This window comes from Lepidochelys kempii, chromosome 2, assembly GCF_965140285.1.
Source record: "Lepidochelys kempii isolate rLepKem1 chromosome 2, rLepKem1.hap1, whole genome shotgun sequence".
NCBI lineage: Eukaryota > Metazoa > Chordata > Testudines > Cheloniidae > Lepidochelys > Lepidochelys kempii.
The window spans coordinates 218,701,610-218,718,818 of record NC_136381.1 but is presented as its reverse complement, the minus strand read 5'-3'; the positions used below and the strand labels follow the sequence as shown (position 1 = coordinate 218,718,818).

The following is a 17,209-nucleotide window of genomic DNA, read 5'->3' as shown; positions in this document are numbered from 1 at the left end:
AGCCTGGGCATAGTTTGTCCCAATTCCCCCGCACAGCCTGCACACACACCCAACCCTAAATCCCCCTCACCCCACTCCTGCTCCCTTGTGGGGTCGGGGCAGGCACAGAGGTCCCAGCTGAGCTATCGGGCTGCGGAAGGGTAGACGCTTGAATAGCTTCACTTTCCCCGAATGCGCCTGTGCGGGCGTGCTGCGCATGCTCAGTGGGGCGAGCCGTAGGCGCAAAGCCCGCCCTGCTCTGTGGCCGGGATCTGCATCCGGGTCGCGGCTTGCGGCTGTGCCCATTGTCTGGGTTACCGGCCCGGACTCCGCCAGCGCCGAGGAGCGGGAAGGCGACCGGGGCGCTTGCCGCCGCCGCCTCCCGAGCCCGCCCTTCGCCTCCTGGTCCCGCCGCCGGCTTTAGTAAGTGACTGTCCCCGGAGTCCCCGCACTGCCCGCCCCGGGCTAGCACTGGGCATCCCCCAGGTGCAGGGGCGTCCGTCTCTCGCCCCTTCCCTCCCCACGGTGCGAGGTCTTGCCTGCCCCCCACACCTCCGGCTGGGAGGCAATAGCCACCCCCCTTAGCCCCTCCCTGCCCCCCGCTGCTCTCCGTATCCACTGCTCAGTTAGTACTAACGAGCTATCGTTTCTGAGGGGAGCTGGTCCTGGGGGCCGGGGATGCCCCCACAAAAGAAGTATTAACCCCAAACCTTTATGCATCATGTTTCCCTTCCCTCCCTGCGCTTGTAGGACTATTTCAGATCCTTGGCTGTCGGTGGGTGCTATTGTCTAGGATGTTGTTTGTGTGCTGACTGAGCTTTAAACTGTACAAAATAGGCAGTTCCTGCCACCGGCCCCTGTATAATCTATATGGTTTATGCTTAATATAATGTTGTTTTTTCATTATTATTCTCTAATAATGAAATGTTTTCCTTTCTATAGTGGATCGCAGTTCGAAGAGGAGACAAGTGAAGCCTTTGGCAGCTTCGCTGCTGGAAGCTTTAGATTATGATAGCTCAGATGACAGTGATTTTAAGGTTGGAGATGCCTCAGGTAAACATTTCCCTTCATCTCCCCAGTTCAAAATGATATTTTGTTCCCATTATTTTTATGAGAGATTATGGCTTTTGGTTTCGCAGCTCATATCTGGAATGGGAGAAGGAGTGGCACTGATCAATCAGTAGGCTATACATTGAAATTGTACATTGTGTTTCTGTAGAGGATATAAACCTGTTGGAATGTTGGGAGCTGAAGCCCAGTAATCTTACTGGTTAATTTGTAATCCTTCTCTCTGTGAAATACCTAACCCAGGGTACAACTTTAAAAAGTATTTTTTCCAAAATAAAAATAGATTGCAAACTGATAATTAAGCATTAGTTGCTTTCAGAACATTCCCCTTGTAGATCAAACAAGGACCAGCAGGGACAATAAGTATTTTTTGTGCACAAGTGTTTTAGTTGTTGCTCCTAGTTTCTAGTTAGGCTACGTCTACGCTACAGCCTCTGTCAGCAAAACTTATGTTGCTCAGGGGTATGAACAAACCATCCTGCTGGGTGACATGGGTTAGCACTGTGCACATGAACTTGTCAGTGTATGATAGCGGAAGAGCTTCTCCTGATGACATAGTTTCTGCTGTTTGCAGAGGTGGGTTTTTTTTATGCTGATAGGAGAGCTGTCTCCCTTTGGCATAGTGTCTTCACCAGATGCGCTGTAGTGGTGCAACTGCATCAGTACAGCTGTAGCTCTGTAAGTTAGATCTGGCTTTTGTCTAACAAAAAACCATTATGGAATTACCTATTTATAATGTTGGACTAACATATTAATGATAGGCAGTCATTTCCTTCACAGCACCTCTTTGTTCCCAAAAGCAAGAGATTATCTTTTCTGGATGGCCTGCCCCCCCCCCCCCCCCAGCCTGGTCCCTGCCAAAAAGTAGAAAACTTGGGAGGAGAACAAAAAAACAATTTAGATTTATTTATTTATATTACAGTAGCACCAGAGGACTCAATCAGATCAGTGCTGGGATCTGTATGAACTCAGAATAATATAAGGTCCCTGCCTCAAAAGATCTACAGTCTAAAGCCCTATTCCTGCCATCTAATCCATATTCAAAGACCGTTGTACCTGCATGAAATCTCTCTTGAAGCCTAAAATAAGCCCCCACACAATAACTGATGTAATAAATAAATGGAGGCTGGAGGTGGGAGGAAGAGGGTAAAAGTGGCAGGACTATGTAGATAAATAGACTAGCTATATACAGATCATAGAATCATATGTAGAAATAAAACGAGGTTTAAGGCCTAAAGGAAGCCCTATGGCCACCTGTCTGACCTCTTGCATAACACAGGCCAAAGAACTTCACCTAGTAATTCAGATGCATTGAGCCTAGTGACTTGTAATTTCTACCACATCTCTTGGTAAACTGTCTCGTATTAATAAATTTAGTAATTCCTAATGGCTCCTTGTCCAACATAGGTGTTTAAACTGATACAGGATTGCAGGTATGCTCTATTTTTCCACTGGCCTCTCTTCCTCAACTTTAGTCCCAATTTTAAAGATTCCCCTGGGGATTGTCTTCTTGTAGGAGAGAATTGCAGCAGCATCAGAATGAAACTGATCTGCATCTTGTTAATTTTCACTTTAAGCTTCTTTGGAATTAAGGGCTTTTCATCTTGCAGATAGAACTCTCTGGAAGGAGTTGAGTGAAACAAATTATATTGTCAATTTCCAGTGGCAGGCTAGTCACTTTTATTGTAGTGCAATAGCATAGGTGGCATTTATAATGGTGTAATAGCAAAAGTGAGGTTCTTGGGAAAGGGAGTATGGGACACACAGGGGTAGTGTGAAGATCAAAATGTTCTAGGAGTTGACTGGGGAAGAGGTGTAGAGAGAGAAAATAAAAAATGGGAGTATGTTGTATAACATTCTGAATTTATTTTTTCACTAAATATGAGAAGTAAAACTTCCTACTTAAATTATTATTTTGTATTGGAACCTAAAGACTCCACTTGGATTAAAGGTCCATTAAACCTATGGGTGTTGTACAAACAGGGAGACTCAGTCCGGGCCCTGAATAGTTTACAGATGTTTAAATCTCTACTCCAATTTTAAAGAGCGCAAGTGGGAATTCCCTCAAGATGCAACATAGAAGCCAAAGCAGTTTGTGATCTCTAACAATAAGAGAAGTTTGCTTGTTCTGCTCTTAAAATACTTTGACCTTTTTTTGTGTTCAGATCATTGAAATAGCTTTGCTTTAAAACTTCAGAATTGGTATAACTTCAATTGGGAGTGCTTACTCTGTGAAATTTTGAAAAGAAAAAAAGTATTTGAAATAAAGTTCTGAATGTTTTGAGAGGAAAAGCTTGTCAGTTCTTCAGTGGCTTCTATCCCTTTTGTGTTGGTTTTTAGTACAATATAAATGTTTGCTTCCTGTGTTTCATACTAATTAGACAATAATTGCATGCTTGAAAGAGCAGGTCTGTGCCGTTCTGAATGTGGTTGATATATGATTTTATATTTAAGCTATACTTGGCCTGGTTACTTTTTTGATGGAAGAACTGAACGACAAGGGTAAAAGAACTCTGCAACATGTCCAGAGTTTGCCTCACAAATAATACCCTATTATTGATTGAAGATAGATTTTCCTTCAGTTTACAACATTGTTGATTCTGCAATACATAAAACATGGGCAGATTCTTGTGTTCATGTGGTACCCTATTGAATTCAGTGTTGCTCCATGTGGATCCAGAGATCTGTCTATCTACAATATGTTGTAGGATCAGGGCCTATATGTCTTTAAGTCTAAGTACTCTTTGGATTTAGAATTCTGTGGCTGAACTTCTTGTTTGGAATGGATTCCTTACAAATGTAGATGACCAAGTAACTAAAAATAAATGGAGAATAACCTTATTATATTGTGCAATATGATTATGCTTTCAAATAAATGCCAGTATGTGTGGCTACTCAACAAATAGGCAGTAACGCATGTATTTGGTTATATCACTGTTCACACACACACACACACACACACACGCACACAGCTATTTCAGATTACTAAAATTTTTAGTAAAAGCCTAAGAAGTTCCACAGAAAAAAAAGTTAATCATCAAATATAAGGATTTAAACGCACTGAAGTCAAGAAATTCAAAAGTTGGGTTCCCCTCACTCAGCCACGTTGCATTTGTGTATGTGAAGTTATAGATCTTAACAGCCTGTGTAGTAGTATGAGATGCTAAGATACGGCAAACCCTTAATCGTGCTCATTGTCACACTGAAATCAATGGAACTATGTGCTGTAGCAAGGGTTTGCAAGATTGAACTCAACTGTTTAAAATAGATATTTTAACTCCTAAATCTTCTGGATTCTATTCCTCTGAAGTCTTGTATGTGATAAGGGAACTTCCAAAATAAAGGAACAAATTACTCACCAGTTCCAGTGGTAACCCTAGTGTGGACAAGGTTTCCATGGGTAGACCCATTTTTATAACAGTGTCAGTTAATCCTGTTTTTAAGCTTTTCATCAAGTGTAGCCGACACAATGGTAAAATGATGGAAGCAACTGATGCCTTATCTGCTTTAAGGATCCCACTGGTTTTGGAATTCATAAACTTCCCCATTGTAGACATGACACTAGTTCTAAACCTTAGTGTTGCATTTGCATGGTTATTTTCAATGAATAAAGTAACTTCCTTACACTTTCTCAGATACTATTTCTAGTAGTGCTCCTTAATATCATTATAGTTAAAGCTGTATTTATTACTCATTTATTACAAATAATTTAAAGACTTATTCCTGGCTGAAGATTGGCATTACATGGTCTCAGTTTTAGAATAATTTTTTAAAAAATAATTAGTTTGGCTCCTTTTTAAAGTTACAAGAGACAAAGAACATTCAAGTTTGTGATTTGGGATGCTTCCTTGTACCCTATGAGGCGGAGTTTCATGTCTTCAACTGAAGTTTTGCAATCCAACAGTGCACAATAAAGATCAGTGCTTTGAGAGTTTGCTTTGAAAAGCAACTATAGTGTACTCTTCTCTTTAACTTTAAATAGATACATCCTAAGGATTCTTGATGCTTGGACTAGAGTATCTATTTGTTTCCTGTATAACTTGTGTGTATAGCACCTTTTTAGCCTAGAGCTCTCAAAGCACTTTACAGCCCATGTGGATATGTAGTCACTTTTGAAGGATGAACTCTGCATCTATTTGCATCAGCATTGCCGCATAGTAAGTGCGGTGAAGAACATTAATGTTTTCAGTTGAAACGATAAAGAGAATTTTTAAGTAGGCAAGATGGATTTTTGAAAAACATGACAGCAGGGTTAAAGTGCTCAGAACTTTTTACTCTAACTTTTTTTTTAAATTTCCTGTCATGCCACAAGCTGCATGATGCTTTTCTTGCCATTATTATTTATTAATAAACACTTGACATTATGATAACACCTAAAGACCCTAATCAAAATCGGTACCTTATTCTGCTGGGCTCTGAAGAGACATGAATAAAGAGATAGCCATTGTGCTGGATGCTGGGTCGCTTACTGAGTGCTGGCTCAGAGGTAAGAATGCCCACTTACTACATAGTTAGTAACTGGGTTGTCCTGAGATGCTTTTCATCATTGTGCTGACTAGACATGACACACTGTAAGTTTGTCAGATGCTGTAAACTGAAATCTCCAGTTGTGTATCTGAAAGCCAATCATTCACAACCCCTTTTTTTGTAACCTTCCCAAATCCACACCTGCATTTGATAAAGTTGCTTAAATGCCTCACTCATAGGCATAGGATGACAAAGTACTGCCTCTAAACAGTACAATCATATCTTATATGCTTTTGTCTGATGATCTTTGTCTTTACATACATTACTGTGTCTCTTCTGCTAACAGCAGTGTTTTAATTTAAAGATCTGAGCCATATACTTCATATTTTAAAATGCCTAGTCACACTTTCATACAATGCAAATAAGTGCAAAAAATTATGGCTACAAGTACAATTGACATTAGATTAAGTCTAAAATCAAATGTTTGGAACATTACATAATAGACACCAATTCTATTCTTTTTTGGTATTTAAGATTGATTCAGCCACTATTCTATCCAATATGCACAATTATGGTGTTTAGCTTTATCTGATAACCAGGACTCTGCTAATAGAACGTAAGTTACAATGATTTTAAAGTGCCTTCTTTTTCATACATTCAAACTGGAGAAGAATTGTCTTATCCTGTATCAAACCACCAAAATGACTGCTTTTGTAGCTGATTGTTCTTTAAGGTATTTTAAAACTTTCCTTTTAGAAAAAGGAATTTACCTTTTGTAATTAGGTGAAATGATTGGAATGGCATATGGTATACTGTAGTTACTCTGAGATATTTGGTTCACATACTGCTTTTTTCAGGTTTTGTGACTGGACTTGAGACTGAGTATAGTGGTTAGCTGACAGGGAACATGGAAACCAGGACAAGTTGCAAGAATAAAGGATTGGAAAGAACTAGAAATGTTCCATTAGGCTTTCTGACAAAAAAAACCACCTTTTTTTTTTTTTTTCTTCCTGATAGTGCTATGTTGACCATCGCTGTATGAAGAATGTATTTTTTCAAATTTAAAGAATATTTGACAAATTGTACAGAGAAGAGTTTAAAAAATGTATCCCATTACTTGCATTTTTTTTTTTTTTTTGGCAATCAGATGCGTTGCTATTCAACTATGAGTATCACCATTTGTTTTTTACTCTTAAAGGTCAAAATTAGTTGTGGAGCCATTATTTTAAGTAGTATAACAAGATTAATTAAAAAAAAGCTTTAATCAGAGTATATTTAGAATAAAAAAAACTACATAAAAGGATAAGACTCCACTTCCTAGTGCAGTTATATCTACATTTATCTAAGATTAACTTTCTGACTGACTTTCTTGCAATAATTTTGATAAAGTGATTTTTCATAATCAAGTGCAGGCACAGTTTAGTACAGCCTTGGTCATGGGACTTGATCAGCTAAAGCATAGTTAACTTAAAAAAAATTGCTTTTGTGACACTGGGGCTTTGTGATACTGTATTGGTGGTAACAGTCTCTCTTGTTTGCCCCTAGTCATGGGGTCTGTTGTCTCCCTAAGGGAAGGACTCAGGATATCTGAAGTTGTACATGGTGGTCACGTCCCCCACCACATGTTCAATTCAGGACACTTGCTGTGCACTCAGCATGCTTATACTTAGATTCTGGAAAGACTCTTCTCTGAGCTTAACTTTAAGCATATGAATAAGTCTTGGTAGGATCAAGAGCATGTACAATTAAAGGAATGCTTCAAAATGGTGCCAGGCACTCCTCTCCTGTTATTGTGAGCCTACTTTCACTGGCTTACCATAAGACATGGCATTTGTTCATAAGCCTTTTACTCTTAAAAGTAAAATTTGTTAATTAATTTAGAAGTTAAAATTTATTGTAAGAAATGGGTCCTTTAAGAAATTTAGTACCTGGTGTCACTCTTTAGCACCACATCCTTGCATTCATAGATGTATCCACATAAGGCTTAGATACGTGCTGTGTGTATGGGGCTCTCTGCATCCTGTCTCCACTGTGCTAGTTCCACTGTCTATTAGGGTGTATATGACGATGAAGGTGTATGCAGGGATTGCTCTTTGGTAACTAATACAATGCATTAGTTGCTATTGCTTGGTAATTAAGATGATTAAGGGCAGAGGCATTTTTTTTAGGTGCCGGTAAAGTAGTTCTCTATAATGTGTGGCTTAAAAGATACTTGTTGTGGTTAGAGCTTTATTTATTTATTGGCACTTCTTGGAGATGACCGGCACAATTTGGTGATAGATCTGAACAACCTGGAAAATCTCAATCCTTACTTCATTGAATAATATGCACACCACAGAAGCCCTTGCCTCATTGAGTGCATGTATCATGCAGAACAGAACTTTCTACTGTTTTCTAGTAAATTGCTTCAAATAAGACAATTTTAGGGAAAACAAAGAATAAATAAATATTTCAAATGAAAACTAGTAAAATAATGTTAATTACTAAGAGAAACATTCAAGTCAGAAAGTGTCCAGGCATCTTTCAACCTTTTTGTGCAAATTCATCATAATAATCTTTAATTACATTTTTACATGTTCTGCCTCATTCTCTATTCAATATACAAATAAGTGAGACTGAAGTTCTGCTAGGAAAAAAGAAGTCCAGAACCTCTGCCTTATCCATTGTGCAAATTGGACAATGTGTAGTGAATGAGACAAGGGACCAGCAACCGAAGAATGATAATGGGGTGACACCCAGTTCAGATTTGCCCATTGTCCAAACTGTGCACTGAATGAGGCAGAGCTCTTGTAAGGTAAAAATAGTAAGTGATGGTGAAATTAAAAATTCTTACTATGCATATATACCAGGTGGCAGAGTTAAGTTTATATGAGCAAACTCAACTTTGGCACTCCTTGACTTTTGAATGCTTCATTTTGTAACCAAGGTCTTTAAATGGAGTGTTTTGTACTGAGTATCTATTTTATCTTGAGCTTTCATTTTCAAGGTTTAGAGGGTAACTACTAAGATTTTAAAACAAGTTCACTTATTCAAATGGCGACTATATCTATCCCATACTGCTGCCTGTTGGTAATATGAGCAGTGAGGCAAAGAGGAATTTAACTATGTGTCATTTAATATATTTTAACTTTTTTTTGTCATTTCAAAATGCACTCATTCAACAGATTCTGAGTAGTACTACTTGCAGTAACGATATTTGGACACCAACTGCAACATAGGTTGGATGCCTAATAAGGGAGGAACATACATCATTCTGTAATTTTAACAACTTGTTACTTCAACAGCTTTTGGGTTTTTTGGGTACATTTGTGTTGGAACACTTTTTTTAAATTTTCATATGCTCAACAGATTCTGAAGGAAGTGGTCGTGGGAGTGAAGATGCATCAAAGGACAGTGGTGAAGGTTCCTGTAGTGAATCAGAAGAGAATGTCTTGGAGGAAGAATTGGCAGAAGAAATGAAAGTAGAGGAAGAACAGCAACCCAAAACTTCTGCTGGAGAAACCATACTTACAACAGAGAAGGAGGTGATTAAGACTGAAATAAAAGAACAGGAGGAAGAAGATGAGAGGCCAAAAAAGAAAAAAGAGAAAGAAAAAGCAACTGAAACTGATGCTGCTGCTGATGAGCAAACAAATGAACCGAAAAAGTGGAATTTGCGTAGGAACCGACCTCTGCTGGATTTTGTATCGATGGAAGAGCTAAATGATATGGATGATTATGACAGTGAGGATGACAACGACTGGCGACCTACTGCTGGGAAGAAGAAGGGAAAAACTGCTCTGCGGAAAGAGGGAAGTGATGGAGATAATGAGGAGGATGAAGATGATGGAAGTGGTAGTGATGAGGATGACAATGATGAGGAAGGCAATGAGGATAACAGCAGCACTGCTAGTGATGGTGGATCCAAGAAAAAGAAACATAAAGTTCTTAGCAGGAATAGTGCTGATGATGAGGAGCTGACAAATGATAGCCTGGCTCTATCACAAAGCAAGAGTAATGAGGTAGAGCAACCAACTTTCTATAATATGTCTGTTGAAAAATGGAAAGTACTCTGCAGTGCTATTCTTTTTAAATTACTCGTTGAAGTTAAACTGATTGACTGGAATCCTATTTACATTGGGTTTTTTTTGAATAATTAAACCTACAGAACTATGCTGTATGGGTACTGCAAGTGAAATAAATTGGCCTTTATGGCCCAAGCAAATCAGCACCCATTTAAATCAGTGGGGGTCTTTCCATTGGCTTCAATGGCCTTTGGATCAGCTTCATAGCAAGTAGGTCCATAGTGCAAACTAACTTCTGCTAATGAACAGTTTAGTTCTGTTATAGCATGTATCTTATTAAACAGAAACCAACGCTAAAGTCGCGTAATAGCTTTGACACGTCCTAACAAATATATTAAAAAAAAAAAAAGTAAATATTCTTGATCCAGTTCCTCATTGCAGCAAACATAGAAAGCAAAAATTAAATTCTCTGTTCAAGAATTCTTAATAGAGGAACATTTACTCTGATGTGGGCTCAGCTGGAATGAATGTTATATTTCTCTAGCAAGCTGTTTGTAGTTTTGGTGTTGCTCTAACTTTTTTTAAAAAACCAAACAGTACCATGGGTAAGAATTAATTGTATTGACTACAATGTGATTGCAGAATGCAAATAATGTGTTCCGTTTCTGATATTGCAATCTTTTACCACACAATTCCTGTTCCCTTAAATAGGGGTATTAGTACTGTATTGGGTTGTTAAGATTGCTGACTTAATACATCATAGTTGCAAAATTCAAAAAATCACTGTAAAGACTATTGTTTTAACTTTTTGCAGGTAATTATAGTGTTGATACAATAGGGTGTAACTTCTGGATAAATTATAGTTGTACAGGATTACTTAGAGGGTTTTTTCATTTAAAGAGTCTTTTCTGATGAGTAATGTGTGCTGATTTTACTTTTAACACTCCAAATTGTGTTGAGCGAGGTTGAGTATTTTGGAATGTTGAAGAAACAAATGTCTTTCTGTGTTGTACTTTAATGAGAGACTTACTTGTAGATACTTGATGGATTTAGTCACTAACATTGGGTATCAGTTGTGCATTGAATCAACGCTAGTAGTTGTGACTAAAAAGATAACTTGAGAATTATATCCCTTAGGTTTTACCTTTATCAAATGCGTGTACTGTTTTTAACATTAAACCAGTACAATTGTTTGGAAATTTGCGACATTGTGTGCATTATATGCTTATTGCTGTGACCCTACAAGGAATGATTAGATTTTATAGTGTTAGGATCCAAAGTACTACTTAGATGAATGTGTCATTTTTGAACCTCATAGCAGGTAACGTTTGCCCTCTTGCCACAGTAGGTACAATACAGGCAGTGATATTGCAGACCTATTTTACCCTGATCTTTAGGGCTCTCTTAGAGTAGCCCACTCTCAGTCCCTTTTCCTTTATATCGTTTTCTAATTTAAAACTACCACTATACACTTATCCATGCTTTCTAGCTGAGACTCTAAAAGCACTTCACGGATATTAATGGACTAAGCTTCACAGAACATCTGAGAGAGATTAGTGTTGTTACAGTATAATCCCATATTACAGATGGGGAAAATGAAGGACCGAGAGATTAAGATCTTGATCCTTAATGTGTCCTCTGCTCCCACTGACATCAATGGTAATTGATGGCATTTAGCACCTTGCTGGATTGATTCTTAAGTGACTTCTCCACAGTCTGTGCCAGACTCAGAATTAAAACCCAGATCTCCTAGCTTCGAATCTTGGGCATGAATAATAAGACCATCTTTCCTACCTTTCAGAATGAACTATCACAACTGATTAAAAATTATCCTAACACTGCATGTTAAGAACTATCTGAATTTTTTGATTAAGCTGTTTTTAGATTGTTTTCTTTCAATACAAAGCAAGGTAATTGAGTCTCTAAAATTGAAAATGATCTTAATGGACTTTAATTTTTAAATCTAGTTTTAACTTCTAGGTTAACAGAATACATGTCCAATTTCACTTTATGGGGTTTGAAACAATGTTTTAAAAGTGCTGCTGGCAGCTCCACTATATTAATTTTTCACATTTAGTAAAAATAGTTCCTCTAGAGTCCAGCAGAATCTCATTACAATGCAGAAGCTTAAGTTCTAGTAATGCAGATGTTACTGTGCTTGATGTATGAAAGGACAGAGTATTTAAGCAACTAACTTTGTAGGCAGCTAATATTGAGGCCTTTAAAAAGATTTTGGTTTTTCTGTCAAGTCTTTTTGCTCTGTTAATTTTTTTTTGCCCTTTCATTTTGCAAAGATAGAATTCAAGGACAGACCATGTTATACTTGAACCTGTGTTGTAATGACGTACCTTTATAGTGTTCTACTGTATTAAGTGTAGGCAGACAAGCTTACACTGTCGCAACTTTTGTCAAGCATCATTAGTAGATAAATGATGCTCTTCAATTTTATAATCGCTATTGCTTTAAGGAGCTCTTTTCTTCCCCAATGAGGTCCTCTGCAATTCCCATTAAATTTATTAGGAAGTACATGTGCATAAGTTGTGAAACTTAATACTTCCTGCAATAGTGGACTTTGTATGGGGAATTAAGTGGTGATGGAAATGAAATCCACCCCTTTACCTTGCAGATGTAGGGTTTGGAACAACAGTTCTTGACCCCACATGAGGGTTCCTGGCCACTACATACACCATACCACAGATTCAGGGTCCCCTCATAAAACCTAATTTTGATGCCAAATTTGGTATCCTTGCAGCATTGGCTTAGCCCTCTACCATCTATCTGTTTCTCATACATATTTTCTCCATATAAATGTCATATCAGTGTTTTCACATAGTTTTATTTATTTGGATAAAAAGTCACAAGTTTTATATGTTTGCTTTTAGTTAGAAAAATGTCAGTGTTTATAGAACTAGAAATCAGACCAAAATTTTAGACTTTCCTCAGTGAAGCCGAACAAAGAATCTGAGCCTGTGGTGTTGACTGAAAATTCTGGCGTTCCGTAAAGTCCTTAGACCTTAAAGGACCTCTCTGCTACAAGTCTAGCTGTGCCAGTGCACAGTTAATCTGCCATAGTTAGGAGGTATTGCTAACACATTTTTGTATTTGTAAAGTGAAGGGAAAGTTACCTAAATCATATTTATAGGCAATTATACAGGGAGAGAAGTGCTCTCAATTCATGGTCTTGTCACAAAGTGCTGGCCTTTATAGGTTTATTCTAAAAGTAAGGGGAAACCCTCATTAATCCTGAACCTATGTAATGTGGGGAAAACTTTAATTCCTTCTTTATTTCCTGTTCATCCGTTCTGCAAACATGACACTGTGTGCTATTTTTTTATAATTTTCTCTCTTATTCTTAGAGTTATCTTCCCCATCACCTCAAGGATCATGACCTCTTTCTTGATTGAGAGGGTAATGGAAAATATACTCATAGTGGAAGCAGAGTATAGGGTTTACTAGCTTGCCTTCATCTTGGTACCCTCTCTTCTACCATGGTCTTTGTGAGCATCTTTAAGTTTGTTTTTGTCCCTCTCCAGACAATAACTACAAGCAATCTGGCTATAACTACTTGCTCCTCACTTAAATTCCTGAAGAGATTGCCTGTGTCCTGAATGGGTTTAAAATATGTAATGACTGCCTGTATTTGAATGTTTGATGTAAATATATAGCTTGTGCCAGATTAATAGCTCTGGAACCAGGAATCTTCTGTAAACAGAAAAGTTAGTAGCAGCAGTACAAACTTTTCCACAGTGCTCCACCAATGTACCTCATAACTGAACTTCAGTGTCCAAATTTTGGAAGATCACTTGTGCCATGGTCCTTGGCCTGTCAGATCAAGATGCCAGTTGTACTGTATAGTGGAACCAGATTGAGATCTACAAAGCTTTCCATGTAGGCCACTGAACAAACATCATAAAGCAACCGGGGGTGGATTCAGACTGGTAACCAAGAAGTGACAAGAGCTCTGTATTATTGATCTCCTAAGACTATGTAGATTTGGTTCTATTTTTATGAAGTTTAAAGAAAATTAGAACAACCAAACAGGGCTTTGGAGCTGTGCTCCGGCTCCGCTCCAGTTCCAGGCAAAAACCTGCAGCTCCACGGCTCCGGAGCTGCTCTGCGATCCGCTCCAAAGCCCTGCAACCAACTCAACAGTTTCTCCATGTGATGTTGGCAAACACCCCATATAAATTACATTTTATTCGTCGTTCTAGTGCGCCATATTAGATTTTATGTATAACCTAGGCACATCTCTTTTGTTTAATGTAGAAATGGTGGTTTTACATACCATATTGGAAATGTATTTCCTTGAGCTTTTGGAAAATTCCCTAAAATGTTGAGGACCTAGATATATTACTCACTTTCAAATCATCAGTTTGGTGTTGGCCTCACTTTTCTTAGTGTTTTGAGTACTAGAAATTTTAAAACAATACATACTAATTGTACAGCTTACATTATCTTTTGTAGAAAGGATGATCAATGTGCATTTAACATATTGTAATGAAAACATAACAGAATAACTATCCCAGTTAAACTTTTTAGTGAGATGAATTAAGTTATGCTGAACCATAAATCTGCCTCCCCCATCTGCCCCCAGGCTGGCATTAGTCTGTTAGCATTGCATTGTATCTATTATCTGTAGTCCTGAATATTGCAAGTTGAAATTTCTTTTGTTTTTAGGAAAATTTGGGAAGAGAAAATATCATAAGACCCACATCATCTGGAAACTAATTGCCTTTGCATCTGGGAAATGTTTACTACTCATGATATGCTCTGTCTAGTATTGTATTGCTTTTAATTATGAGCAAAGTGATCGATCAATAAATGATGCAAGTATGGTAAATGACTTTTGTATCTTCAGAGCCACTTGGGCATTAGATTTATTTTCTAAGGAAATGGTTCTCAAACTGTTGTCCATGGGCCACAGGTAATCTGTGGAGCTTCTCCTGGTGGCAGCAGAACACAAAATATCTTGAGAGAAGTGCTATGTGGGATTGAGAGACTGGGGGAGGTAATTGGAGAACCACCGGTCTTAGGGTTAAAAACAGGGTGTTAATGCATTATCACAATCGTCAATGAGGGATTGGGGTGGGAATGGGATGTTTGAAAAGGAAAAGTTCTACCCCCACCCGCTTTTTTTTTTCCTGTTGCTCCAAAATCCACAGCAGTACAGATTCTGGGATATGCCAAGAATTCTAATAGTAGCTGTTGGCTGTCATGGATAGCCAGCCTCTGCTCTGAAACTATTACAAATACTTCTTTAATCAGTAGTGATGTTTTTATTACTAGGGCATCCGATGCCTCACCTCTCCATATGTTAAGACTTTATTGGTGAAGCCAGTCTAAGTTCTATGTTCTACTCTTTTTATAAAAATAGAGGTGGGAGTCGGGGGTGCCGTGTGCTAATACAGTACAGAGACATAACTCTACAGTCCAGAAACATATTAATCAATTTGAGGACAACCTTAAATCCATTCTAAATAGTATCCATTTAAATATCTTGAAAGGTTGAAAATGCCCAGAACTTATCCATCACTCTTTTATATCTGAATAATATAAACTACTCCATGTTTTCCTGAGAGAAATTCCTAATTGAATTGTATAAATTAGTAATATTTCACTTTATATAGTGCCTTTCACTGTGAAGAATTCTGAAGTACTTTATAAGCTATATATGTGATCCTGCAAATCCTTACTTGTGTTAGTAGTCAGAAGATGAGACATTCTTACCCATTTAATAAATCATATGTAAAATCAGCAGTATACTTTTTTTAACACTTGTGTGGGCTTTTGGGAAGGCATGGGCTTTTGGGAAGGCATAGACTTTTTGTTGAAGTGCAATAATTTTCTGAAGTTAGCTGGACTCCCAAAACATACTTTCAACCTTAATTCTTATTGCAATGAAGTTTTATATATTTCTGATATTCCTCTTTTAAAGAACACCAACAGTTTAAATCATGTTGGTGGATAAGGTCTGCCAGAAGGGAGACCTGCTCTAGTAGATCTTATAAGGCCCACCCAAGCAAGGCTTCTCTACAGCAGGCGTCATCAAGACCCGAAAAGGCGGATGGCAGGATTGCACTTAGGCATCATACAATTCTAGCGGAGAGGAAGACTTTTTTTTTAATACAGATGTAAAAACCTTCAAGTACTTAATTTTTTCATGCTTTAAAATATTTTTATATATAATTATAAATATAAAAATGTTACAGGGCAGAAGTCAAGGAGAATCCATAAGTCGTCTTAATTTTTTTATTTACACTGGGCAAATACCTGTTTTCAGTAGAAATAATAAACCATTCCAGGGTGATTTCCAGTGTAATCAATGCATCTTAATTTTTCAATGCTAGGACTCACTGATCCTTGAAAAGTCTCAAAACTGGACCTCCCAGAAAATGGACCATATTCTGATTTGCTGTGTTTGTCTTGGGGATAACAGCGAAGATGCTGATGAAATAATCCAGTGTGACAATTGTGGAATAACAGTGCATGAAGGTAATTTTGTTTCTCTATTCTATTTTATTATTGGGAAGGAAAAGATAAAGGCAAAGCTTACTTGTTAATATAAAGAATATAAGATGCCTGGTCTAACAAATGAACCCTAAAAATCTGGTGTTCGATTCTTTGTATTGCAGAAATTTCTTACAATAGTATAAATTTCACCCTAACAGACCAAAAGTTGTAGTCCCCGTTCCTCCCCCCCCCTCCCCCCCCCGGACGTAAATATGCTTTTAGAGGAGAAAACTTCAGGGAATATGGGGCAACCTATAAGGTAGGTTTTAGTGTAAATTCCAGTTTGAAAATGCTAAAATGCAGGCTATTATTTTTCAGGTCTTATTTTTGGGAATTCAGATTAAATTTAGATATACTAACGCAGTGCTTCTACTTCATAAACTAGGGCGTAAGGTCATGGCTGTAAATTCTAAGAGCAAAGTTTGCAGTGGTACTAAGTGGACAGAGGGCCAATGAGGCCCGGAAAGGGTATGGTCAGGGCAGTTGAGTTCATGTGAAAGTTAGAGACTTGTTAAATATAGTGAAGATAAGAGGTTGAAATCAGGAGGAAGTTCAGGCTACATGAAAAGAGGAATTAACAATTAATAATTGTGTTTTTTTGTTTTTGGTAATTGTTCAAAAAGTCCACGCTGGGTGGTAGTATGATGTAGAAGGCCTCTTGTAATATGCAGAAAGTGATAAGGGAGCAGGGGGGAGTTGCCTTATAGGTGCAATTAGGTAGAGCTTCCAGTAGGCAGTATCAATCTGCCTGCCTTATGGGTTTCATGAAAAAATTGAGCCTCAAAAATCTTTCTCCTTTAGTCTTTTCATTAGTTGTACTACTAGGGTGACCAGGTGTCCGGTTTTGGACCGGAACACCCAGTTCAAAAGGAATCCTGACGGCTCCAGGCCATTGAATGTCCAGTTCATGGCGCCGCAGCGGGGCTGGCAGGCTCCCTGCTAGTGCCACGCCGCGGCCCACGCAGCTCCTGGGTCTGGAAGCAGCAGGCATGTCCAGCTCCTAGCCTTAGGGGCTGCTAGGGCGGAGTCTGTGTGGTGCCGCGACCGCAGGCATAGCTCCCATTGGCTGGGTCAGAGCAGGGGAGGAACTAGCATTGCTCACAAGCACTCGGCAGGTGGCTGTTGAGGGGGCGTGTGGGGCCCTCTTCTCCTCGTGTGGCTGGGCTTGGGCTGCAGCACAT

The 17,209-nt window shown here is 38.5% G+C and overlaps 1 protein-coding gene across 7 annotated transcripts in view; it reads left to right on the top strand.

The window, feature by feature from the left end:
- The first annotated feature begins 211 nt into the window (after positions 1-211).
- PHF14 (PHD finger protein 14) overlaps positions 212-17,209 on the top strand; it is a 301,795-nt gene continuing 284,797 nt past the window's right edge. For all 7 annotated transcript variants that reach the window (XM_073333845.2, XM_073333843.2, XM_073333842.2 and 4 more), the window contains exons 1-4: positions 212-402; positions 922-1,032; positions 8,863-9,515; positions 15,866-16,010. In XM_073333845.2, coding sequence (XP_073189946.1) covers position 402; positions 922-1,032; positions 8,863-9,515; positions 15,866-16,010 — 910 coding nt within the window. In that variant the 5' untranslated portion in view covers positions 212-401. The remainder of the gene's footprint in view (positions 403-921; positions 1,033-8,862; positions 9,516-15,865; positions 16,011-17,209) is intronic.